Below are 18705 nucleotides of genomic sequence, written 5' to 3'. Positions count from 1 at the left end.
GCATTTCCCTACGATGCTAACACAAATCTTACAAACAAGCATAAAACACAACATGATACTTAACATAAAACAATAAAAATACTGTTGTTCTAACCATAATAATATACAATGTTATCCAAATTTAAACAAAATTATGCTAAAAAGCCATCTCTCATCCATTTGTGTTTGAAAAAAAAAAACCAAATTTAAAGAAAACGCTAATAAAAACAGTAAATAATGCACCAGTTTACACAATTGTGACTCATATTTTGGAAACATGTACCTATTCTTAAACATGATTTAAGTTAGGAGAAGGAAGTGATACACCACTTTTTATTCATTTGAGATTTTCATTAAACGAGTAGAATGCATAGATAGTTTAAAAAAATTTGCTCGATAACAATAATTGTTTTGTACATACTCGGAATAATAATGATTGTTTTGTACATACCTCTTATTCGCCCGAAGGTTGCCGAGTTCCACTCCGTCTCGCTAATGGTAGTTTTTGTGTTAATCCTAAAACAAAATTTGTTGAGCGTTACTGACTTAACAAACAAACATTAATGACATTTAGTTGCCGGTGGCGGTGACATATCTATAAAATATCATATATATCTCTGCGGAGTCTGCACCGAGCCACATCAGTGCTCTCACCTAAACCTGCCCTTTCCTACTTCCTTCCGTGTCGCAACTCTCAACCCCAACTCCGTTTCATTATAGACACTCACAAACCCTTAAACAAATCATTTTCCCGTTTCAATCATTACATCTCCTTACAGACTGATATATTACATCAATTCCTTGTAATCATCTGCAAAACCAACTCTGAAACGAGGGAGGAATCTAAACATGGTAGAAACAAGGCGTACCTCATCTTCTTCGAAACGCACACTCTCATCACCATGCTCTTCTCCGCACTCTACAGGCAAAAGATCTAAGGTATTGTTAATGGCCGTTATAATCCAAATCTGAAGACCTAGGGTTAACAAAACCCTTGTTATTGTCGAATTGTGTTTGGAATTGGTTCAATTTTCTTACGATTGGTGGTGGCAGGCTGCGGAAGGGGTATCGTCGTCTACTACAAGCTTACTTGAAGAGCCAATTGATGCAGTGGCGAAGGAATCAGGCGTGTGTGCGTCTCAAGAACATGAGGTCCGGTCGGCTGATCCGACTAAGAAAGAGATCGAGGCCGGTGACGTTGTGCTTGCTAATATTCTAGATGAAAAGTCTCCAGTCATGCAAGTGGATGGCGAACCGTTGGTGTCACCTATGTCTCTAGGTGCTTTGAAGTTTTCATCTTTAAATTCCTCTTTGCATGTCTTATAAAATCTTTGTTACTGCTCCTACCTTTTATTCTATATGCTTTGTAGGGGATTCTGTGATCGATTCAGAGATGACCGAGACCAATGGTGGTTCAACTGTGTTGAATCGCTCCAAGAAAAGACAGTCAAAACCTAATGTTGGGGTTGCATGGGGGAAGCTTCTTTCGCAATCCTCTCAGGTTATATTTCTAAACTTATCTTGCAATTCCGAGTTTCTAACTCCACTCTCAGTATTTTTTATCAAGACAAGAGTAAACGATTAGACATATTAGGGGTTATACAGTGCAAATAAAGATAACGTGGGTCATTGTCTTTATTAGAAGTCTCAATCATTCTTGATCTTCTATAACTTCAGAAAACCCATACCCTTAATCAAGTTCTAGTTTCTACTGCGTTTAGATTTTTCCTTGAACTTGTGAAATAAGATTTTCACCATTATGTCTTTGTGCTAGTATTATGATTTTTGATTTTTTTTCCATGGTACATATCACAATGTTTAGGTCTCTACTTATTCACCTTGTGAAGAAACATGCAAGGTTCGCTTCTTGTCCAAAAGTCGACTTCTTTCATGTCACATGACAATGAAGAGAGTTGATAAGATTTTGCATGGTAGATTAACGAGACATTAGGATTTCATTAGATGTTGCATCTTCTGTTAAAAGAGCCACATTGAAATATTCACATAGCTTGTAATTTTGGGTCATGCTACTCTTTTGCACTTTTCAAGTGAAGTTCATTTTTAATACCATATAATTTGTCCATCTATGACCTTTGTAACACCCTAATTTACAAAGTACACCCAATTTGTTCTTTCTAAAATTTACCGAATCTTATAGCACAAGTTAATAGATATTATAAAAAGTGCTTTTATGATGTCCAGATTCCTCATATCGTTATGAATCGTTCTCTATTCACCGTTGGTCAAGGGCGTCAATGTGACTTATGCATTGGTGATCCATCCATCAGTAAATCATTATGTAGCCTTCGACACATAGAGTCAGAGGTAATCTTACTTTTCTTTCTCGTTTTTTGCAATTAGCTTATATAACATTATTATTCTGTTTGTTTATTCTACACAGCGAGGAGGTTCATCCATTACTTTACTTGAAATCACGGGTGACAAAGGCGCTGTCAAAGTCAATGGCAAAATTTATCCTAAAAAGTCAACCGTTCCACTTAAAGCAGGAGACGAGGTGATCTTCAGCTCATCAGGAAGGCATGCTTATGTATCCTAAACACCATGTTCATACTTCATGGTTTCTTATGCTCTTTTTTTTTCAGTTATATTCTCACTGTGCATCATTACATTGGAAGGAAACAACTTCCTTAACATAGTATCAGATATTTCAGAAGCAATTGGATGATGCTGTGCCTTCAAGTGTGACACCTTCACTGAGTATTCTAGAAGCACACAACAGTTCACTCAAGGGACTGCAGCTTGAGGAAAGATCTAGAGACCCATCTGCTGTTGCAGGAGCATCAGTATTAGCATCTTTGTCAAGCATCCAGAAAGAGGTGTCACATCTCCCGCCACTTGGCAAGGGTTCGCCATCTGGAATGCCACCTGTACCATCTCCTGATGGGAGAGGTAGTGCATTTAGGGAGAAAGCTGTTGTGCATGATCCGGTTGATGCAGAAGTGGGAAAGGTCCCTGAGGCAGGTCATGAGTTAAGGCCATTACTGAGGATGCTTGCAGGATCATCGGGTCGTGAGATTGAAATTTCAAAACTTGTTGATGCGCAAAGGGAAATCAGAGAACTTTTTAAGGATATTCATATTCCAATCTCATTAGCATCACGTCGTCGAGCGTTTAAGGACAGATTAAGACAACGTGTTATTGATCCTAATACGATTGGAGTTTCGTTTGACAATTTTCCGTATTACCTAAGGTGCAAACTCTAAATCAGTTTTGGATAATTCCGTTCCGTCAATTCACCTAATAGCAACAAACTTTGCATTTTTTTTTTACCAAAATAGGCAATCTACTTCACTTTTTAATCATAATATCAACCAATTTGCAATTTTTTTAATGATTTTAATCATAATATCTCTGGCCACCACCTTTATTTTTTCGGATAACAATTAAAACAAAACCAAATCTGAATCTTATTATGTTTCTAAGTTATATATTGTCGAAATGGTTAGAAAAATAAAAGTTGGTTGCTATTATGGGTACAAAATAAAGCATGTTGCCTATTTTGATAAAAAAGTGTAAAGTTTTGTTGCTATATGTCTTATTTTGCGCTATATTTTGTACTGCGTGTCCAACATTTTTTAAAAAAAAAATATTGCTTGATCTTTCTTTAGAGCTAGATTTTTCGGTTATAATTTCATTATCCACAAATAAATTAGATATCAGAAAACAGTCACTTCTTTATTTTATTTTTTATTTTCAACTTTGGTGGGCATTTTTGTAACATAGTGTCTTCCTTCAATGTTTTAGTTTGCATATATTTCATTTCATTCATCCTTTGTTCAATCTGATCATACTAATCTTTTTGTCTAAACTCTCTTGCTGACAAACTGGAAGTTTCATACTTGATGGTAGTTTGTTATGTAAAAATGAAAAGTTTCTTTGTTTTATGTGCATGGTGTCCTGATTATTATGTATAGACATTGCTAGTAATGTTGCTATTTGATTAAATTCTACAGTGAAACTACAAAAAGTGTGTTGATTGCTTCAACATATATACATTTGAAGTGTAATCAGTTTGTGAAGTACGCCTCAAATTTGCCTACTGTATGCCCCAGAATACTATTATCTGGCCCAGCTGGTACTCCTTCAACCGTTTGTTCAAATTATCATTTCTTGTTTTTTTTTTACTTGAAATTATAATTTGTATGGTTTTACACAGGTTCAGAGATATACCAAGAAACATTAACAAAGGCTCTAGCCAAACATTTTGGTGCTAGATTGCTCTTAGTTGATTCTCTTTCATTACCTGGTGTAAGCTCTTCATAAAATTTGCAGTTTACTCTTTGATATTACTTAACCATCCTTAATGGACTTGTATTGTTTTATTATATCAGGGATTATCAGCAGCTAAGGAAACTGACACGCCAATGAAAGAGAGCACAAGGGCAGAAAGGGCAAGTTTTTTCACAAAAAGAGTTACACGTGCAGGTGCTATGCATTCTAAAAAACAAACATCAAGTGTTGAAGGTGATATGCTAGGTGGATCCACTACAGGTTCTCTTGCTCTGCCAAAGCAAGAGGCATCCACTGCAACATCAAAAAGTTACACTTTTAAAGAAGGTATATATATAATCCTTGTGTTCTAAATGGTCTATGCTGCTGATGTCACTATATAATCTGGACAGCTATACATGGTTGTTCTTTTTTGACTTAATCTGGACACCATGACTTAATGACATAAGCTAAAAAACATGGCTTAATGTATTCAGACACTGACCCTTTACTTATTTGCCTTTCTTTTTCTTCCTAACTCATCTCACAATTGATAAAATTGATGAGTGTTCTGAATTTTTTTTTTCTTTTTGGAATGTAAGGATAGAGTTATCATTTAGCTTATTTAAGGTGCTTATTAGCTCCCTAAAAACCATATGTATTGTACCCTTGTTTTCTTTTTTCATGACCGGCGATAGATACCAATTTTACCCTTTTACCCCTAATCCCTTTTGGTCATTTTACATGTATAAGCAGAACTTGCCAACCACTAAAAACCAACTTATCTGTTTTAAATAAGCAATCCTAATTCCTAAACAACCCCTTAATAGGAGAAAAAACAACAACCTGTATGTAATGGAAAATTTCATTTTACATTTGGCAGGTGATAGAGTTAAATATGTGGGGCCCTTGGCATCTGGATTTTCTCCTCTACAAGCTCCCATGAGGTACATCTTCACTTCTACATCCTATGAGTTCTTTGTTTTTGTTTAAACTCAAGAAGAAATGCATTGGTTTCTTAAAAAGTATTGCTTGTTAAATGTGTGTATATATATATTTACTTATTTATTTATTTCATAGGGGTCCTGCATATGGTTATAAGGGAAAAGTGCTGCTTGCATTTATTGAAAATGGGCATTCCAAGATTGGTGTTAGATTTGATAAAAAAATTCCAGAAGGCAATGATCTTGGAGGTGTTTGTGAAGAAGATCATGGTTTTTTCTGTGCTGGTAATAATCCAAACATTTAAGCAATCCATACTTTTTTAATACCTTTCGTTGTTAGTTACAGTGTGGATTAATAAATAAATAAAAAAACTTCTTTTTTGGTATCATATGCAGCTGAATTTCTTCGCCTTGATTCTGCAAGTTCAGATGACATTGAGAGGCTTGCAATTAATGAACTTATTGAGGTAGTTTTGAACCTGCTTTTCTTTAAAAAAAAAAGTATACTGTATTCATTGAAACAATTACAGAAAATGTTGTATTTACTATTTATCTATGCAGGTTGCTACAAAAGAAAGTAGAATCAGTCCATTCATAATATTTGTAAAAGATATAGAAAAGTCAATGCTTGGAAACCCTGATGTCTATGCTTCTTTTAAAAGTAAGCTTGAGAAATTGCCTGGGAATGTGGTTATCATTGCTTCACATGTTCAAATGGACACCCTGAAAGAGAAAGTAAGAATTTAAATCATAACATCAAATTTTATATGCCAATCATTTACACTTATATTAAACTAATTTAATTTTTTAGCAGTCTCATTCTGGTGGATTAGTGTTTACAAAATTTGGGAACAATCAGACTACATTACTTGACCTGGCTTTCCCGGTAATTTCTACTAATTTTTATTTTTGAAACAAATGTACTTCAAATAAACATCAATTAAAGATGTGATGTGATGTGATTAATTTCAGGATAGTTTTGGTAGACTAAATGATAAAAGCAAAGAAAGCCCTAAAGCCATGAAGCAAGTCACTCGTCTTTTTCCAAACAAAGTCACCATACAGACGCCTCAGGTAAAATAAATCCCATTTTAGGATTTTGTATGTGTTTGAGGATATTAATTAATGTTTTTAAATTTTATAACCATGTCCATGGCAGGATGAAACATTACTTTCAGACTGGAAGCAACAGTTAGACCGAGATATAGAGACCTTGAAATCACAGTCAAATATTATCAGCATTCAAACAGTGAGTATACTGTTATGATTTTTTTAATCACAATTTTAAATTTGTAGCATTATTTTTTTAATCACTCAATGTCATGATTTCAGGTTCTGAATCGAGTAGGTCTTGGTTGCTCAGATCTTCAAGCAACCTGCATAAAAGATCAAGCCTTGACAAATGAAAGTTAGTTCCATTTTTTCTTCAATTATTTTCATTTTATTTTATAGTTTCTAAGTAATTGCTCTTATTATTTGTTATAATAGATGCTGAAAAGGTTGTTGGATGGGCGCTTAGTCATCACTGTATGACAAGTTTTAAATCTTTTGCTAAAGACACCGAACTTGTGATTTCTAGTGAAAGGTATCAGTAAAAAAGAATAAAAAACAAGAGCAATCCATTATTCTTCATGCTTACTTTGTGTTTTATGGTATATATTGTAGCATCAAGTATGGGCTTGACATATTGCAAGGTACTCTTAACGAGAGTAAAAGTTCAAAGAAGACACTAAAGGTAAAAAAAAAAAAGTAAAAGCTGTTTCTTTCCATTATGACACCAAGTAAACGAGACACATGTTCATATACAAGTAGAAAAATTAAATTATGAGATAATGAGATAATGAGTTGAGATTGATTGCAGGATGTGGCTACTGAAAATGAATTTGAGAAGAGACTCCTATCTGAAGTTATTCCTCCAAATGATATTGGTGTTAGTTTTGATGATATTGGAGCTTTAGAAACAGTGAAGGATACTTTAAAAGAATTGGTGATGCTACCTCTCCAAAGGCCTGAATTATTTTGTAAAGGACAATTAACAAAGGTAAAAAATTATATAAATATTTTTTCTTTTTTGTAACGGGTGTAAGTAAAGTTTTTGTTGAATTCCAGCCTTGCAAAGGAATTTTGCTTTTTGGGCCACCTGGCACTGGTAAAACAATGCTAGCAAAAGCTATTGCAACTGAGGCAGGTGCAAATTTTATCAACATATCAATGTCGAGCATTTCTTCAAAGGTATTCTCACCGAAAATAAAAAATATGATTTTTGATTGGTAGAAGAAATGAATATAATTAACATGTTGATGTTGATGGTTGTTTGTTTGTAGTGGTTTGGTGAAGGAGAGAAGTATGTGAAAGCAGTTTTCAGTCTTGCAAGTAAAATAGCTCCCAGTATTGTGTTTGTGGATGAGGTTGGTACAATTACAAAGCTTGTATCAATTAATTATTTATCAAATTTTCTTAATAGATTTTTTGTGATTTAAAAAAAAAATGTAATAGGTGGATAGCATGTTGGGTAGACGTGAAAATCCAGGCGAACATGAAGCAATGCGGAAAATGAAAAATGAGTTTATGATGAATTGGGATGGATTGCGTACAAAGGATAGAGAGCGTGTACTTGTACTTGGTGCCACCAACAGGCCTTTTGATCTTGATGAGGCTGTAATTAGGAGACTACCTAGGAGGTTTTGCTAATTCTTTTTTCTTTTTCCTTTTTTCTTCTTTTTCGGTAATAATATAATATAAGAAAATATGGTGTGTTATTTGCAGGTTGATGGTGAATTTACCGGATGCCACAAACAGAGAGAAGATTCTGAGAGTGATTTTGGCAAAAGAGGAATTGGGACCAGATGTTGATCTTCAAGCTGTGGCAAATATGACAGATGGCTACTCGGGGAGTGATTTGAAGGTTTTTATCGTCTTTTTCTCTCTCTCTCTCTCTCTCTCTCTCTCTCTGTGTGTGTGTGTAGATTTGGGGTATTTTTTTTTTTTACTTTGTGTGTAGTGTTTGGTTACTGATAGAGTTGTGTTGGAATTTCAGAATCTTTGTGTGGCGGCTGCACATTATCCAATAAGAGAAATTTTGGAAAAGGAAAAGAAGGTTTGTCTAGCTTTTTAGTTTTTAAAAAGATGTTGGCATCCAATTAATTATATATGCAGCTTGACAGACTATTGTTATTTAAATGTTTATGTTGATTTATGAGATTGTTTGTGTGCACAGGAGAAGGCTGCGGCATTGGCAGAAAACAGAATGCTACCTCCTTTGCATGGTAGTGCAGATGTTCGGCCTATAAATTTGGATGATTTTAAAAGTGCTCATCAACAGGTCCGTAACACAAAATATATGTGCATCATTTTTTTGACTTGGTGTTGCTCTTTCATTTATAATGAGAAAAAACATGTCGTAAATAGAATGTTGTTATGTGCAGGTATGTGCAAGTGTATCCTCGGAGTCGGCAAATATGAATGAGCTGCTACAATGGAACGAACTGTATGGGGAAGGTGGATCCAGGAAGAAGAAACTCCTCAGCTATTTCATGTGAAGCCAAACCCAAACGAGTGTATAGCAACCGAATCGTCTTTACTTTGTTTGACCAAGAGTTTTTTTTTTTTTTTTTTTTTTTTTAATAACCAGTGTTAGGCAAACTGTATAGAGTAAGACTCGTTAATTCGACTCATCCCATCTCCTCATGTTTTCAGATTATCAAGTACCATTAACTTTAACTTTGTAGGTCAATTTCAATTTGTGTTGTGTTTCGGGAGTATGTACCATTAATACTTGTTAAGGTTATGTGTGGATTGAAAGCTGAAAAATGTCGGTAAGGATTTTGAAATTCTAACAAATCAAAAACTCAGCGAACGTAATTAATTTTATTAAAAAATATTCTGCGAGTTGAAAGGCTTCGTACTGGTCTAGTTGAATGCATCTTTTTGTACCTCTATTTCACAGTTTGAATGATGGGTTGAATCATTAACAAAAGTAATTAATTTTCTAAAACTTTTTGATTTCAAAGATTTGCATAAAATAACGAAAGTACACTTCGGACAATCGATCTTCCATCGAATTAGTATACTTCTTTAGATCAACATGTTCCAAACTGGATGTGGATGTAGAGAAATTAGGTGAAAAAAAGTTGGCAGTAATTCTTTAGTTTTAAAAAAAAGTAACTTTGGCTTCGCCCGGGTTCGAACCGGAGACCTTCAGTGTGTTAGACTGACGTGATAACCAACTACACCACGAAACCTTGTTGATATCTTTCCCAGAAGACTAATAATTTAATGATGTGATGCCGGTTAGTGTTTCAAGTATGCACCTTCTTATGTAATGTTATTTACTTATATCAATCTGTATTTATCCACCCTTTGTTACGAACAAATAAAACAATTATATTTTACTAAAACAAACACTAATTTGTTAGAATAATCTAAAATGAGCATATTCATAATAGTTACAAGTATCAATTTCCAATTCACGAATTTGGTTGCTATTATAGAGCCAAGCTAGTAAAAGTCAATAAATTCATCTAAAATCTACATATGAAACATATCTTCCACATTGAACAAAACAAAAAAACATCATAATTCGTAACATCCTCCTAGACATTTACTCCTAGACATTTACTGGTATTTGTTTCTATGGTTTCCCAAAATCTGAGATATAATCTCTAACTTTAAAAAAACTCATAGAAGGTATGTGGTTTTTAATTTCTATTGTGGTTGGTCTATCACCCATTTAAAATGTACTTTGCCAAATACACCTTCAGATGCTCCAAGTACTCTTCAAATCCTAACTTTGTTGTCACCGTTGATTGTCTTCCTCTTCTCCCTTCTATGAGTTAAAGTTAGGGACTATATCCAAAATTTTGGAAAACCACAGGACCATTTATGAAGTTTTGTTTAATATTAAATTACTAACATAGTAATATACCTTTGCAATATATTAAACAAATCAATCATTTTTAAACTGTTAATAATTCTACCTGCTCATTAACAAGACTAAGACGTGATGGAAAAAAGCATTGATACACGTTTTCAACAAGAATGAACTGATTTTTTGTTACACAACGAGAGAGTAAACAACTCCACACTACAAATCATAGAACTTGACATGGTAGTGAAAAGAAATTATAAAAAAAAAAGTAAATAAAGAAAAGCAAAACAGGAAGTATTGCACAACATCAAAATACACATCACTTGCAGTCACTCTAATAAGGTTGATGCCTCTTTTTCTTGCGATTTTTGGGGTGTTTTTCAACCAATGAAGTCGATATCCAAGATTGATTTATGTCAGACGAATTGTCAGACAACCAGCAACACAATCGTCCGTCTTCGCCACCTGTCCACCCAAATATCCCCTCTGTTTGGTTCTGGTTCTGGTTCTGCTTTTTGTTGTTCATCACACTTCTCATGGTGGGGGAAGGCAGCACACTCCTAACAACAACACCATGACCACCATGGAGAACCGCTTCTGGTGACAAAATTGATCTCATACCTTCTGCATACCCTACCGGGAAGTATCCCAAACTGCCGCCATTTGTGCCGCCTATAACCCATAATCGCTCATCCACCGCCGAGTAGTGACAGTCAACAAAATAGTCAACCTGAAAATGGGAACGTACAACCAAGTTTAATGAAAGTAGAAGGTGGTTGTAAATTGTAATACACAAATAAATAATTTAGAAAAAGCAAATAACCCACATGATCTAGAGACCAGCTATTAGAGGCCAAGGAGCGAGCATCCTCAAAATTGGCATCAACTCTAGACTCTTTCAAATCCCAAATACTGAATCAAGACACATAAACCAACAACAAGGTATTTATTTATTTGATTAAAAGTTCTTTTAGCATACATTCATATTCAAATGAATTTATAAGTACCTTAAAGTTTCAATGTGAGTCAAACACCATAGCTTCTCATATGTCCCTCCAAAAAGCCCCACTTTTCCGATAGATGTCCCCACATTAATCACCTCCATTACATCGATCATGTCAGTAAAATCATATCAAAAAAACAAATAAAAAATCTGGTGATTCCACACTTACTGATTCCAGATGATCATCATCATTGATTTCTCCACTGGTGTCATAAGTACAAATTAGTCCATCAATAGAGGCAGATATAAGCTTATTTTTCTCATTCGGTACAAAATGAACCTGTCACCAATCGTAATTTATCAATAAGTTGTTTTCTTTATATGATCAAGTTGTAAATCAAAATTGAAAAAATAACATAAACATGATAAGAAACATAGCATAAGAACAAACCTGTGTCACATCATCCATATGAGACTCCTCCAAGCAGGCAACCTGCTTCTTGTTTCTCCAATCCCAGAAAAGTATCTACTTGCAATATTATATCAGGAACATTAATGTTATATCAACTCATAATTGTTTGGGATGAATGAACATCAATGTGAAGAAACCAGCTGTGCTAATTGAATATGTTTTTAATCATCCAAGATACATCTTATGCACATGGAATGTCACATATAGAACTGGAATCGTGCACAAAAGTGAAAAAAATAAGATGTAAAGAATAAAGATGCAACTGCATTACCTGAGATTTACAACCTGCAGCAAGAAGATTATCACCAGATCCGCCGAATGAAAAACTAAATATTTCTTGAGAAGGACCAGCATTTAGGCAAGACACCTGCATTTCATGTGCAATTTATACACATAGTGAACATCATAGCTTCATCCAATAACCTATGCATATAATTGCACTGTAGACTGAGATAAAAATGCTACCACTTCACAAAGTTGGAATTCGAAATATCAAAATCAGGAATCAAATTGTTTGAAACACAGGAAGGGAGAAACCTGTTGGTAAGAGCGAGTATCCCAAGCCCTGAGAGTGCCATCTGACGAGCAAGAGTGCAATATATTACCCGAAAATAAAATGTGGTTAATACTATCAGAATGCTGTCCTCTGCAGCATTCTCCGACGAACTGACCGGTAACCGGTGAATACAGCTTCACGGAATTGGACGACAGAGACACAGCCATCGTTGTCCAGTCTTCCCTAAAATCGAATTCACACAAACACACGAATCAATCAATTATATTCTAATTCTACAAGTAAAGCCGACATGTTAGAGATTATGGATAGGGTTAACATACTTGGGGACGATTTGGAAAACGTAATCATCACCGAAGTTGGTTTGAATGGAATTTTTTAATGCAAATCGCTTCGATGAGCTGCTGGTATCGGGAATGATGCGGTTGTGTTGTTCATTTACTTCTACGTCCATATCTGTCGCGTCCATTTGTGGCGACTGGCGAGGCAACTGGCAACCAAGCAATTGGGAGGCGGAAGGTATACAACTCCCGGTGTGCCGCCGAGGGCCGAGGGTTTAGGCTCTTTCTTTTTCCCTTAGGAAGCCATATTATTTAAATATTTCTTATTAATTTTGACAAAATTGAAAAAAATATGGGTAAATAACACAAAAAAAATATTTTTTTATACAGAAATTCGATTTTGATACTGTATTTTTTTTTTGTCAATTTTGACACTGTGTTTTTCTATTTGTTACAATTCTGAACACTTAACTGATTAACCAGGTTACATGCTGACGTGACATGATTATGTGTCAGTTTTGATGACGTGACATGCTGACATGATATGCTGATGTGTCAAATTGATTTTTTTCCACAAAAAACACTAAGTTTTCACATTTTTTCGATTTTAACACTATGTTTAATTTTTTATTTTAATTTTGACACTATTTTAATTTTTTATTCCAATCGAACATCATTTATCAAATTTTATTCAATTTTGTCTATTTTCCATTTGAAACCGTATAAATATATTTTTTTATTACATTTTAAATTGTATAAACATATTTTTTCGTTTAAAAACCACATTTTTATTTAAATACAAGGTATTTTTTTTCTTACATATCTATTTAACAAACAAGCTTAATATAATAAAAATTACTTTTATTAGAACATTGAATTAAATGTAAGAAAAAAAAAAAACACCTTGTATTTAAATAAAAATGTGGTTTTTAAACGAAAAAATATGTTTATACGGTTTAAAATGTAATTATATATATATATATATATATATATATATATATATATATATTATATGGTTTCAAATGGAAAATAGATAAAATTGAACAAAATTTGATAAATGATGTTTGATTGGAACAAAAAAAAACATAGTATCAAAATTGAAATAAAAAATTAAACTTAGTGTCAAAATCGAAAAAATGTGAAAATTTAGTGTTTTTTGTGGAAAAAAAATCAATTATGACACGTCAGCATATCATGTCAGCATCTCACGTCATTAAAACTGACAAGTTATCATGCCACGTCAGCATGTAACCTGGTTAACCGATCAAGTGGTCAGAATTGTAACAAATTAGAAAAGCACAATGTCAAAATTGACACAAAAGAAAACACGGTGTCAAAATCGAATTTCTGTGTAAAAAGAGTGTTTTTTGTGCCATTTACCCATAAAATATCCTTAAAATGATGTATTTTTTCTAAAAAAAATATTTGGTGGTTTATTAGTGATCTAATTTTAAAAATATTGTGTCTTTATTAAAAATACTAGTTGTGAGAACTTTGAAAATTAATTTAAATGTCTAAATATAAATGGATTAATTTAAAAATAAAAATAAATATAATTGTCTAAATATTTGAGAGCTTTGAATTTATAAGAAAATAATAAAAATAATATATTATTATAATGGAAATATTTTTTTATATTTTAAATTTAAATAAATAAATAAAACTAATAAGCTTTAATTTTGAAAAATTTGAAATTAAGTTCATTAATGACAGTGATATCCATTTATTATTACATTTATTGTAATTAATACATTAAATGTTATGTGGAATTTAAAAAATTATAAAAACTTATAAAATGACATGTGGAAAAAAAAAATTCAAATTATCCACAAAATAACAATTGACGAGTTAAAATGTGACAAGTGGCAAAAAAAATATTTATTTATAAGAGTAGATTAATTAATTTTAACAGTTTCATTGTTAACATTTTAAAAATAATCTTTATGGACAACTTCTACAAACAAACTATAATGATTATTTATGTATATATATTTTTAAATTTTATTCAATTAAAATACCCTATTTAGATTTTTAATTTTTTATTCGATCAATTTTTTAATTGTATTATTATTTATTAATAAATATTATTTTTAATATATTTTATTTATATATTGATAAATATTATTTATTGGATTATTAATTTTTTTAAATAGTTTTTTTAATTTATTTTTTATTTGATTGATTCTTTATTATTGGATTATTATATATTAATAAATATTATTGTTAATATATTATATTTACATATTAATAAAATATTAATTTTATTGGATTACTATAAGGAGTAAGTGTATCTCAAGAAGAAGACTGGCATAGATGAAAATTGACACGCATTCAAAGTAAAACTTGTTGCTAAGGGATTCACTAAATTCCAAGGGGTTGATTATGATGAAACCTTTTCACCAGTTGTTATGATTAAATCTATTAAGATACTACTTGTCATAGTTACATATTATGACTATGAGATATGACAAATGGATGTCAAAACTACTTTTCTAAATGGACACTTTGAAGAAGATGTCTATATGGTTTAGCATGAAGGTTTTGTCGACCAAAAGCATCATAATAAAGTGTGTAAACTCAAGAGATGCATTTACGGGTTAAAGCAAGCATCTCAAAATTGGAGTCATCCTTTTAATCATGAAATCAAAAAGCATGGTTTTGTTAGAAACAAAGATGAATCTTATGTTTACCTAAAAACTATCAGGAGCTCAGTGACCTTCTTGGTCATGTATGTGGATGACATACTTATTTACAAGGTGTAAAGGCTTGCTAGGAAAGTCCTTCTCAATGGAGGATCTTGGTGAGGATCAATATATTCTTGGAATCAAAATCTATATAGATAGATCAAAACGATTAATAAGTTTAAGCCAAATTACATATATTGATAAAGTCTTGAAACGGTTTAATATGGAAAACTTTAAGAGAGGATCTGTACCTATGACATATGGCACTATGTTGAGTTCATCTCAATGTCCTAGTACAAAGGCCGAGCTAGAGAAAATGAAGGATGTTTCATATGCTCTGGCAGTTGGATCCATCATATATGCCATGAATTATAATATACTTGATATTGCTTATGCTATGAGCATAACGAGCAAATACCAACAAAATCCAGGGAAGAGTCATTAGATAGTTGTGAAGAACATCCTTAAGTATCTTCAAGAAGAAGACTGACATAGATGAAAATTGACACGCATTCAAAGTAAAACTTGTTGCTAAGGGATTCACTAAATTCCAAGGGGTTGATTATGATGAAACCTTTTCACCAGTTGTTATGATTAAATCTATTAAGATACTACTTGTCATAGTTACATATTATGACTATGAGATATGACAAATGGATGTCAAAACTACTTTTCTAAATGGACACTTTGAAGAAGATGTCTATATGGTTTAGCATGAAGGTTTTGTCGACCAAAAGCATCATAATAAAGTGTGTAAACTCAAGAGATGCATTTACGGGTTAAAGCAAGCATCTCAAAATTGGAGTCATCCTTTTAATCATGAAATCAAAAAGCATGGTTTTGTTAGAAACAAAGATGAATCTTATGTTTACCTAAAAACTATCAGGAGCTCAGTGACCTTCTTGGTCATGTATGTGGATGACATACTTATTTACAAGGTGTAAAGGCTTGCTAGGAAAGTGCTTCTCAATGGAGGATCTTGGTGAGGATCACTATATTCTTGGAATCAAAATCTATATAGATAGATCAAAATGATTAATAAGTTTGAGCCAAATTACATATATTGATAAACTCTTGAAACGGTTTAAGATGGAAAACTTTAAGAGATTATTTGTACCTATGACATATGACACTATGTTGAGTTCATCTCAATGTCCTAGTACAAAGGCCGAGCTAGACAAAATGAAGGATGTTTCATATGCTCTAGCAGTTGGATCCATCATGTATGTCATGAATTGTAAAATACATGATACTACTTATGATATGAGCATAGTGAGCAAATACCAACAAAATCCAAGGAAGAGTCATTAGATAGTTGTGAAGAACACCCTTAAGTATCTTCAAGAAGAAGACTGACATAAATGAAAATTAACACACATTCAAAGTAAAAATTGTTGCTAAAGGATTCACTCAAATCCAATGGGTTGATTATGATGAAATCTTTTCACTGGTTGTTATGATTAAATCTATTAGGATACTACTTGTCATAGTTACATATTATGACTATGAGATATGAAAAATGGATGTCAAAACTGATTTTCTAAACGGGCACTTTGAAGAAGATGTCTATATGGTTTAACATGAAGGTTTTGTCGACCAAAAGCATCCTAATAAAGTGTGTAAACTCAAGAGATGCATTTACGGGTTAAAGCAAGCATCTCAAAATTGGAGTCATCCTTTTAATCATGAAATCAAAAAGCATGGTTTTGTTAGAAACAAAGATGAATCTTATGTTTACCTAAAAACTATCAGGAGCTCAGTGACCTTCTTGGTCATGTATGTGGATGACATACTTATTTACAAGGTGTAAAGGTTTGCTTGGAAAGTCCTTCTCAATGGAGGATCTTGGTGAGGATCAATATATTCTTGGAATCAAAATCTATATAGATAGATCAAAACGATTAATAAGTTTAAGCCAAATTACATATATTGATAAAGTCTTGAAACGGTTTAAGATGGAAAACTTTAAGAGAGGATTTGTACCTATGACATATGGCACTATGTTGAGTTCATCTCAATGTCCTAGTACAAAGGCTGAGCTAGAGAAAATGAAGGATGCTTCATATGCTCTGGCAGTTGGATCCATCATATATGCCATGAATTATAATATACTTGATATTGCTTATGCTATGAGCATAACGAGAAAATACCAACAAAATCCAGGGAAGAGTCATTAGATAGTTGTGAAGAACATCCTTAAGTATCTTCAAGAAGAAGACTGACATAGATGAAAATTGACACACATTCAAAGTAAAACTTGTTGCTAAGGGATTCACTCAAATCCAAGGGGTTGATTATTTTAAAACCTTTTCACTGGTTGTTATGATTAAATCTATTAGGATACAACTTGTCATAGTTACATATTATGATTATGAGATATGACAAATGGATGCTGAAACTGCATTTCTAAACGGACACTTTGAAGAAGATGTCTATATGGTTTAGCCTGAAGGTTTTTTCGACCAAAAACATCCTAATAAACTGTGTAAACTCAAGAGATGCATTTACGGGTTAAAGCAAGAATCTCAAAATTAGAGTCATCGTTTTAATCATGAAATCACAAAATGTGGTTTTGTTTAGAAACGAAGATGAATCTTATGTTTACCTGAAAACTATCAGGAGTTTAGTAACCTTCTTGGTCATGTATGTGGATGACATACTTATTTACAAGGTGTAAAGGCTTGCTAGGAAAGTACTTCTCAATGGAGGATCTTGGTGAGGATCACTATATTCTTGGAATCAAAATCTATATAGATAGATCAAAACGATTAATAAGTTTGAGCCAAATTACATATATTGATAAACTCTTGAAACGGTTCAAGATGGAAAACTTTAAGAGATTATTTGTACCTATGACATATGACACTATGTTGAGTTCATCTCAATGTCCTCGTACAAAGTTCGAGCTAGACAAAATGAAGGATGTTTCATATGCTCTGGCAGTTGGATCCATCGTGTATGTCATTAATTGTAAAATACATGATACTACTTATGATATGAGCATAGTGAGCAAATACCAACAAAATCCAAGGAAGAGTCATTAGATAGTTGTGAAGAACATCCTTAAGTATCTTCAAGAAGAAGAATGACATAAATGAAAATTGACACACATTCAAAGTAAAAATTGTTGCTAAAGGATTCACTCAAATCCAATGGGTTGATTATGATGAAATCTTTTCACTGGTTGTTATGATTAAATCTATTAGGATACTACTTGTCATAGTTACATATTATGACTATGAGATATGAAAAATGGATGTCAAAACTGATTTTCTAAATGGGCACTTTGAAGAAGATGTCTATATGGTTTAACATGAAGGTTTTGTCGACCAAAAGCATCCTAATAAAGTGTGTAAACTCAAGAGATGCATTTACGGGTTAAAGCAAGCATCTCAAAATTGGAGTCATCCTTTTAATCATGAAATCAAAAAGCATGGTTTTGTTAGAAACAAAGATGAATCTTATGTTTACCTAAAAACTATCAGGAGCTTAGTGACCTTCTTGGTCATGTATGTGGATGACATACTTATTTACAAGGTGTAAAGGCTTGCTAGGAAAGTCCTTCTCAATGGAGGATCTTGGTGAGGATCAATATATTCTTGGAATCAAAATCTATATAGATAGATCAAAACGATTAATAAGTTTAAGCCAAATTACATATATTGATAAAGTCTTGAAACGGTTTAAGATGGAAAACTTTAAGAGAGGATCCGTACCTATGACATATGGCACTATGTTGAGTTCATCTCAATGTCCTAGTACAAAGGTTGTGCTAGACAAAATGAAGGATG

General features: G+C 32.8%; 2 protein-coding genes and 1 non-coding gene across 4 annotated transcripts; 1 reads left to right on the top strand and 2 right to left on the bottom strand.

The window, feature by feature from the left end:
* The first annotated feature begins 625 nt into the window (after positions 1 to 625).
* Positions 626 to 8906, top strand: LOC145008160 (uncharacterized). Of its 2 annotated transcripts, none has more exons than XM_078966782.1 (27): positions 626 to 918; positions 1033 to 1258; positions 1350 to 1480; positions 2182 to 2304; positions 2381 to 2527; positions 2643 to 3190; positions 3954 to 4075; positions 4157 to 4248; positions 4332 to 4557; positions 5093 to 5156; positions 5290 to 5438; positions 5550 to 5620; positions 5715 to 5888; positions 5968 to 6039; positions 6126 to 6227; positions 6313 to 6402; positions 6486 to 6561; positions 6642 to 6738; positions 6819 to 6888; positions 7015 to 7194; positions 7263 to 7385; positions 7478 to 7561; positions 7650 to 7834; positions 7920 to 8058; positions 8191 to 8250; positions 8371 to 8475; positions 8579 to 8906. In XM_078966782.1, exons 1-27 carry the CDS (start codon positions 829 to 831, stop codon positions 8690 to 8692), a joined length of 3660 nt encoding a protein of 1219 aa, XP_078822908.1. In that variant the 5' UTR covers positions 626 to 828; the 3' UTR covers positions 8693 to 8906. The 2 variants fall into 2 exon arrangements, with proteins under 2 accessions (XP_078822908.1, XP_078822907.1); XM_078966781.1 differs by having other exon boundaries at positions 5965 to 6039.
* A 414-nt stretch (positions 8907 to 9320) lies between these two features.
* On the bottom strand, positions 9321 to 9394 carry TRNAV-AAC (transfer RNA valine (anticodon AAC)). The gene has a single exon. It is a non-coding gene; the product is annotated as a tRNA-Val (tRNA).
* A 759-nt stretch (positions 9395 to 10153) lies between these two features.
* Positions 10154 to 12532, bottom strand: LOC145012973 (Transducin/WD40 repeat-like superfamily protein). Its single transcript, XM_078971759.1, has 8 exons — positions 12273 to 12532; positions 11973 to 12174; positions 11707 to 11802; positions 11415 to 11489; positions 11193 to 11303; positions 11028 to 11119; positions 10848 to 10932; positions 10154 to 10750 (listed from the first exon to the last, which is right to left on the bottom strand). Exons 1-8 carry the CDS (start codon positions 12416 to 12418, stop codon positions 10355 to 10357), a joined length of 1203 nt encoding a protein of 400 aa, XP_078827885.1. The 5' UTR covers positions 12419 to 12532; the 3' UTR covers positions 10154 to 10354.
* Between the last annotated feature and the right edge of the window lie 6173 nt (positions 12533 to 18705).

Source organism: Lactuca saligna, chromosome 8 (genome assembly GCF_052625555.1).
Source record: "Lactuca saligna cultivar CGN05327 chromosome 8, ASM5262555v1, whole genome shotgun sequence".
Taxonomy (NCBI): Eukaryota; Viridiplantae; Streptophyta; class Magnoliopsida; order Asterales; family Asteraceae; genus Lactuca; species Lactuca saligna.
Note: the sequence above shows the minus strand (reverse complement) of the source record. Positions and strands in the feature narration are given on the sequence as shown.